At 42.0% G+C, this 8,042-nt stretch overlaps 1 protein-coding gene across 1 annotated transcript; it reads left to right on the top strand.

Moving 5' to 3' along the window:
- Nucleotides 1-5,569: 5,569 nt before the first annotated feature.
- On the top strand, nt 5,570-7,909 carry svbp (small vasohibin binding protein). Its single transcript, XM_083972759.1, has 3 exons — nt 5,570-5,699; nt 6,269-6,392; nt 6,555-7,909. The coding sequence occupies exons 2-3, from the start codon at nt 6,279-6,281 to the stop codon at nt 6,639-6,641; spliced, it is 201 nt and encodes a 66-aa protein (XP_083828885.1). The 5' UTR covers nt 5,570-5,699; nt 6,269-6,278; the 3' UTR covers nt 6,642-7,909.
- The last annotated feature ends 133 nt before the right edge of the window (nt 7,910-8,042 follow it).

Below are 8,042 nucleotides of genomic sequence, written 5' to 3'. Positions count from 1 at the left end.
CACATGGTCTTAAAGGACACACTGTTCCCCTCTGTCCTCCCCCTATAGCACGGCCATCACCTTCATCAGCCTCACCCCTCTCGCTCCTCCACGCTCCTTCCTGTCCCCCGGCTCTCACCCCTTCTATTCACCTCGGAGGTGTGAGGGCGAAGGGGGTGATAGGAGGAAGGTCTGGGGGTGTGTACAAGGTGAGTGAATGCAATTAGAAGTACATCTGTAACTGTGTGTGGGAGACACAGGGCAATTATGGCGAACAAGGCAGCCACATCTCCTATTCTTTTAAACGCACACAGTTTGAGGTTTCATTTAAAGGTGAATCAATACAGATGTTTCACTGAATAAACATCTGTTGATAGGGGATATTAAGGTTATTGATCACTGTTCTATATTCCCATACAGGTGGGGAGTTAGTGATGTTGTTTGTCGATGGAGGTAAAACCTGCACTGGCAAGGGGTCAAAGGTCAGGTCAAGGGTCAGGATCAATCAGCAGTGAACACAGATTAGAGAAAATAATAATTACAAGGTGGTGGAGTTTTCAGGTAAGATTTTAGGGAGGCATATGCTGTATTCAGTATGTATGATTTTGCTAATGAAGAAATGGGGTCGACATATTTTCAGTGAAGATATGTAATTTCAAGTTTGAAGTTATTCAGGTCACACTGACATGTTTAACTAAAAATACAATCCCCAAAAACAAGTTATATAGTTTCCATCCCAGCCTAACTCTGTTTTGTTATGTAAAAGACTGGAAGAGGAGACAGGAGATTACGGTCTAAAGTCTCTCAGTCTCCAGGAACATCCTGATGCTGAGGGGCGGGAGTCGCTGGTTCAGTGCAGATGTTCTGAGACTGGGTAGATGTCAGGAGACAAGACAGGGAGGCAGTGGGACACTCTAATCTGGAGAGATTAGAATGGATGTGGATCATTCATTCAGTTCATGTGTTATCAGAGAAATCCTTTACAGCAGCGAAATGAAAAAAATGAAATGAAAGTCTGTAGTTGTTCATGTTCTTAACTTCCATTGTTTGTGCAATTGGTTATTAGAACAATCATGCAGCACTTCTGAGCATGTGCAAGATGTAGATCTTAGAGTAGTATGACTTGGTCAAGAATTTGAGTGTCAACTTGGACTTCACTGCCGTTGGGGCCATGTCTTAGAGGTGAATCCTTAAAATTCTGATTGACTTGTGACTTGAAACCAACCTGCTAGAGCTTGATTGTGAAACTTCAGACTTGAGACTTGACCTTAAGAGACCAGAAACTTGACTTGAGACTTTTCCTGAAGGACTCAAGACTTAAGATGACCTTGAACTCTGCTTGGATGTGATCTGGACTTCTGGAGCTCTGCATGTCAGCCTTCATTAAGATAGTCAACGGTAGATGTTTTCCCTCAGGAATAGGAATCACATCATCATCATCATCACACTGTCTTTATACCCAGTGAAAATCTGTAAATATCATTACTCCTATCTTCCCATCTCCCCACCATACTCCTTAGTGGATACTGTTGAGATGCCCTTGAGCAAAGCATTAATCTCTTTGTTATTCCTGTCAGCTACCAACTGAAGCAGAGTGGTGTTAAGGAGGCATAACGCCTGAAAACCGACATCAAAACAGGAACCTCATACATCCTGACACGGTCTAGAGTTTGCATATCATCACATGTATGTTTGTGTGTCAGTGTGTGTATGTGTGTGCTGCATCACTCACACTGACCCTTGCTTGTCAGGTCATATCCTGTCCATATCTTTGCTGGTTGCTGTTTGCTCTGGCGGCTGCAGGTCTGTTGGGGTTCAGGTGTGAAGAGAGCAACACAGTGTGTTCACATGTTCATGTCTGAGGTTGTGTGTGTGTGTGTGTGTGTGTGTATGTGTGCATGCGTTAAGGTCTTTGTGTGTATGCGCGTACAGTGAGCGTATGTTTGCGGATGCGTGTGTGTGTCCAGTTATTTTAGGCACAGTCACCATGGTCGTTTATTTTTAGTCCTGAAAGACTTTGTGTATGAATATGTACATGTCTATGGGGATTTGTACACACCATGCTTACGTGTGTGCGTGCTGTGTATGTGTGTGTGTGTTCTTTGGCAGTGGACTGGCGAGCTGGATTAGGAGGTTGTGGTGAGTTTGTGTGTTCAGGGCCGCTGGTGTGAAAGAGCAGTCAGAGCTGTGCTTCCCCCTGGAGAGAGAGTTTAATTTAGAAGAACAAGGCTCCTAACACACACTTGCGCCGTTGCCGTCTCCCTGGCCCGTCTCTCCACACCTCATCCCTCCCCTCTCCAGCCCTCTCTGCCACTCTATAAAACTTAACCATCTCTCCATCTTCTCTTTCCTTACTTCTCAACCTTTTCATGTCTTTTCTCACTCTTTGACATTCCCCTGCTCTGCCTCAGTCTGACTGTAAAATTTCAACATCAGATGCTGAGGTTTCCACTGGCAGGTCAAAACCTCCCAACTACCCTTTTAGCTATTATGATGTTGGTAAATATAATGGTGTGTGTGTGTTTGGCCCTATGTGAATCATAGGCCCCATGAAAGCATTTTAAAGGTCCTATCTATATGACATTTTGATTATACAAAAGGTCTAGGCTTAATATCAACATCAAAGCCTCAGTCCACAGAGAAATGCATACAGTCTGTATTCAGAAATTGGGCCTTAAAATGAGCAGTAAGGACTTTTGTAACATTGTGATGTCACTGCTGTCATGCCAGTGGTTGACATTGATAGTATGTCCTGTAGCTTCACGACTGTCTTCTGAGCATCACAGATAAAAGGGCCACATATAGAGCTTATGGTAACTCTCCTCTTCTTAAAGAGGAACTATAGGAGTCTGACAGCTTTTCCGCTGTTTTGCTAACCCTCCTCTCGGTCATGTGGATTTGTTTACAACAAAGCCGACGAGATGAAGTTAATTAGTTAACTCAGGTTCGGGAGTAGAACCACGCCTCAACCACACCTCTAATCACTAAGCCAAGACTTCATATACCTGGTCAACCCCCTCTTCTTCTGTTTGCCTCAGACGTTTCAACCCACCCACCCCTCTTCCTTTTATCCAGGTACCCCGGATCTCATCATTCCCTCTGGCATCATCCAGGGGCACGCATCCAGCTCAAGCAGAATCCCTCTGAGACAGAACCCTCATCCCGAGTCTCACTCTTCCAGCCACCACTTCATCCTTCCAGACCAGCAGAGCCGACTTCAATTTTCACCTTCACCCATCCACGCCTCATCCACTCCCCTCAACGATTCCATTCATTAAACGTTTAATCTCACACTGTTGTGGCATGGTCCTTGCTAGTGAAAAATCAATCAATAGAGCGGTGGATAAAGTTATATATCATATATGATGTTACGACGTGTATATTTGTGTAGTTTAATCTGTCATAAACAAGAGAGTACGGGTTAAGGGGCACGTTTCTGTCGCGACTCGTGGGACAGAGCTGGGACACCGGGGTGGTGGGCCCGATCTTGCAACGTTGTTTTTCAGCAAAGAGACGCTGGAAGGCAGAGAGCCTCCATTCTCCCCCGTGACATTTATTGAACTCACAATCACAATAATCCAAAACTGCTTAATTAAGGTAAAAATTTAGCATAGTCAAATCCTGTGTAATTCCTCTTTAACATCATCTGCACAATATTAACAACATCTCTGGAAACTGGCTTGTTACGCTGTCATGCAGTCGCTCATTGTACCTGCACCACCTTCTTGCTGTGTTTGGTTTAGACATCACTGTGGGTGTTTGTGTTTTGCTCTTCCCAGAAATCACCTGTCAATCAGGCAGCGTGGTCAGCACTGACGTCTTTCACCTTGGATGTTTCTGCGGATGGTGCGCTTTTCTGACAGCTGATGACTACCTAACTGCCCCAGTTTGTCTACTGTTTATTTCACCTTCCCCAACTCTGGGGGTTTATGAAAACTAATTTAAAAGTCTTCATGAGCTATATTGAGTCAGAATAACTTGTGGGTTATATAGAGTGCTGACAGAAATCGGCAAAGCGGACAAAAAAGGTTCAGATTATCACTAAAATACCTGGAAATGCAGCTTATAGATTCAGCCAAAAGCAGTGTTATGTGGGTTGATGGACCACATTTAACCCTTGTTGTTGATGGCCAGGTTTTATATAAGTGTGTTTTTCCTTTATGCTGCCGTGCATATGGAGCAGCAGGTCTGGCTGTTGTCTGCAGTGTTCAGCAGAAGTTGTTCTTGGCAGGATATTATTCTTAGGGAGAGCGCTCTCCTGTAGTTGGAGGATAAATCCAGGTAAACCGTTGGTATGCCGCACGATAAATCTCTGTGGCGTAGCGCTGCCAGAGGGCACACATGCATACATTCAGCTCTCAAGTTCACAACAACACCAGAGACTTCCAGTGCTGTCAGGTAGTTTGGTCTGAGAGGACGATTTTCACTTCATATGTGAGAGTGTTTAGATATTCTGTCCCTTCATAATGACTGTTTTTGTTTCTGAGGTGATTAATGTGTTCTGGACCACCCTTCAGCTAGTGTCATGATCACTCCTCACCCAGCTGATTTATGCACTGAAGAGGTGCCCTGAGGGGAGTCTGTGCAAGTATGTGTGTATGGTCTGAGTAAAGCTTATCAGTTGACTGTACTAAATCAAAACTGAAAATGCAAGGAAAACACTTAAAAAACAGTTTGACTGTCAAAAAGAAAAAATAATTGAATCCATTTGCCCCATAGGCAGGTGTCAGAGGTCAGGGTTAGTGACATTAAAGACTCCAACAGGATTAGTTCATCAGAGGCTCTCCTGTCAGACTCCTCATTGCTCTGAATGCACCCCCACCATCAGATAAACACATTAGATTAATGTTTAATTATGTCGCAGCTCAGGATCTCTGTGTAAATGTAAACTCATTCACCTGATCGTATAGCCTACTACTGTATAACAAAACTGTTAGGCTATACAAGGGCGGCATCTTGTGGTGAGACCTGGTTTGAGCTGGACTCTAAAGCAGAGATCACTGAGGTGATGCTGAGGTTCTCTTAACAATTTTGTAAGTATCTTGTGTGTGATGATCCCTGCAGTTGACTGGAAATATTTTCACCCATTTCACTTTTGTAACTACAATTAGGACTGCTCACATGACAATTTTCATTTCATAGCCTAGGCTACATCTTTCCACAAATGATAGGCTACCTCCACAGAGTTTACTGTAAACAGTTTTCAATGTTGTTTCAAAAGGTGGAAATCTTTCATACTCTTTCCTTGTATGCCTAGTTGTAAAAAAAAAAAAAAGAAAGAAAGAAAGAAAGAAAGAAAGAAAGAAAGAAAAAAAGAAAAAGAAAGAAGTGTGTGGGGCATTAGCCTATAATGTTTCAGTGTTTATCCAGGGACAGCTTATTGGTAAAACGTGCATTAGATTTCTCATTCCTCTGTCTGTTTTCATTTCATTTTGATGACAACACATTACCAACACAGGTAAACACCACTCGGTGGCGGTAATGTGCAGTTAAGTTGCAAATTAACTTGCCTTTTTTAGGCAAAAGAAGAAATCCGGAACCGGAAACGCGGAACATGTTGTATTAGCGCTTCACGATGCAACTCGGAATTATTTACTGGTGACACAGTAGGAGCAGCTGTTCGGTTAGTAGCCAGCTGCTGCTGCCAAGGTAGTCTTTCTACCGATCAGATTCACGGTAACTGAGTTATATTCCTCTGCACCGTCCTGTATATTTCCCGGGTAAGTTTGACTTCATCTGGACTTTAATGTTGTTGGAGTTAAACATAAAGTAAACGACGGCTAGCTAACATTAGCTAGCTAATGTGAAACGTTAAGACTCTCGACTAAGGTTTAATCCTTAATCCGTGATGTTTTGCAGTTAACTGGGACAGGGTCTTCCGTAGCCGCTGTATTATCCCAGAAATACTGTTTTATATGTATTATTGGTACGGAACACATGGGTTAACTTAGTACCATCAGTCTCAGGCAGACTTGAAAACTTGTAATGAACTGTTAACGTAGCTCCTTAAAATTTCTGCCCTGCACATCAGTATCACTTTGTATTTATTTTTATTTTTTTATTTAGTAGATCGCTTAACCCTTAAACCTGTAAAGTGAAATTGAGGTAAAATAGAGTGACATGAATATGCCATTATATATTTATATACTATATAAATGAAGCATCATGGTGCAACAGAGATGCCCCCGCCTACCAGTGTTATGAGTGTAGCGGTACAGACTACATAAGGAAACATTGCTCTTAAAATGTGCCATTAATAGTGTCAACTATCTGCTGTCAAATCTAACAGGTCGACCACCATGGAGCCTGCCTGCCGTAAAGACAAGCCAAAGCTGAACTCCACCCCGACCAGAGGAGACAGAGCCAAGCAGAAATCTGCTCAGCAGGAGCTCAAACAGAGACAGAGAGCAGAGGTGACAAAAAAAAAAGTTAATCGCTATTATTTTTTAGTATTTTTAAACCTATGCACAAATCTCCCAGGGGAATTGTTTAAGTAGTCTGCTATCTATTATATTTCATATTGCTCTGCAGTCTTGTATACTTAACTGTGATATTTCCAACATCTTTATTTACAGATTTACGCTTTGAATAAGGTGATGACAGAGTTGGAGCAGCAGCAGTTTGAGGCCTTTTGTAAACAGATGCAGTCACAGGGAGAATAACAGCCCCACTTCCTCTGCCTTTCTATTTCGTCTGGATCTGGACCTGTCACACTCCAAATACGCCATGTACATACACTGTTACAGACACACTTGTATTTACACTGATGTGGTTAGAGTTGTTGTGCTGTCTTACCTCTCGAGAAAAAACTTTGAAGAATAGAAATAGACAATCTTTGTCCCTGATGTTTTACTGACTGAAGTTCCCAACTGAAAACACTGAGAACAGGAAGCCAGGTTGCACATTTCCTACAGACACATCAGGTCACGGACATTTCCTCTCCTTGATAATGACCCTTTGTAACATTTGAGTAGTGGTTAAATTGTTGTTGTTTTTTACATTTCTGTCCACATTCACATTTACATGTGTTGATAACTGAATGAAATGGTTCTTTAAAACCTCACATTTGCTAGTCAGCTTCCCCCTGTGGATCTACTTAATACTGTATTTAGGAAGGGAGTAGTGACTCCATCTACCTGGGTATAATAATCGGCTTACATTTTATCATATTGGTTGGTTTCACTCACACCCCACGAGCATGCACAACATGAGCGTTTCACTCAATCACTCATCACTCATTGCCTGAGATGTCTCTTTTATCATCTTGTTTGTGGCATTGCACAGATAGACTTTCAGTGTGCAATGAGGCTTAATCAGAGAAGCTCAGTGCTGCCTGCCGCTGTGTCGGTGGCTCACGTCAGGAATACATCAAACAATGCTGGGTGAAAAATTCAATGTGTGTTGGCCTACAAAACATTCACTCTGAAGATAATACCACCCTAATTGGTGAAGAGTGGTTGAAAAGTTTTAAGTGAGCTGCAGTTTGTGATTATAACACTAACAGTGCTGCAACTCAATCACATTTGTATTGGACGTTTCTTGGCTTTCTTAACATTGGCCATGGTCAAAACAAATTACACTAAACGTACAAAATAGTGGTACGGCTACTGTTGAATAACTGTAATATGCCACTGATTATGAGCAGGAGTGGCTGAACAAAGGGTAATTCAGTGATTAAATATTGCCTAATGTAGCTTTAATCTTAACAGTGCCCTTAAAATATCAGTGTTAATGGTGCTTGCTTTGAACACTATCTTGTCAGTGACATGCAATGCCAACTGGCCTGTATATGAATTTTTATTGAGTTTTATTGTCACAGTCACAAGTTTGCGACCTGATTTTTTTTTATTTATGGCTGACGCCCACGAAAATATTTATATTGTTTAACACATGTCAGCCACCTTCATTTGAGTTGCACAATTTGATTCAATGAAAATAAAACTGAGTATTTTTAAAACGTGTGTTTTTGTTTGATGGTGTCTGTGAAACAGATGAAATTATAGTATTTCTGACTATTTGTACTCCATGGTAGCTCTGAACCCAAATCATCAATTATGGATTAA

The sequence above is a fragment of the Trachurus trachurus genome (assembly GCF_905171665.1).
Source record: "Trachurus trachurus genome assembly, chromosome: 5".
NCBI classification, from domain to species: domain Eukaryota; kingdom Metazoa; phylum Chordata; class Actinopteri; order Carangiformes; family Carangidae; genus Trachurus; species Trachurus trachurus.
The sequence above is the reverse complement of the archived record's forward strand: the minus strand, read 5'-3'. Positions and strand labels throughout refer to the sequence as shown.

Excerpts from the sequence above, each read along its gene's own strand:
- svbp (XM_083972759.1), top strand. The coding sequence starts at position 6,279 with ATGGAGCCTGCCTGCCGTAAAGACAAGCCAAAGCTGAACTCCACCCCG. Across the intron at positions 6,393-6,554 it reads AACAGAGACAGAGAGCAGAG|ATTTACGCTTTGAATAAGGT; the intron begins GTGACAAAAAAA and ends CTTTATTTACAG.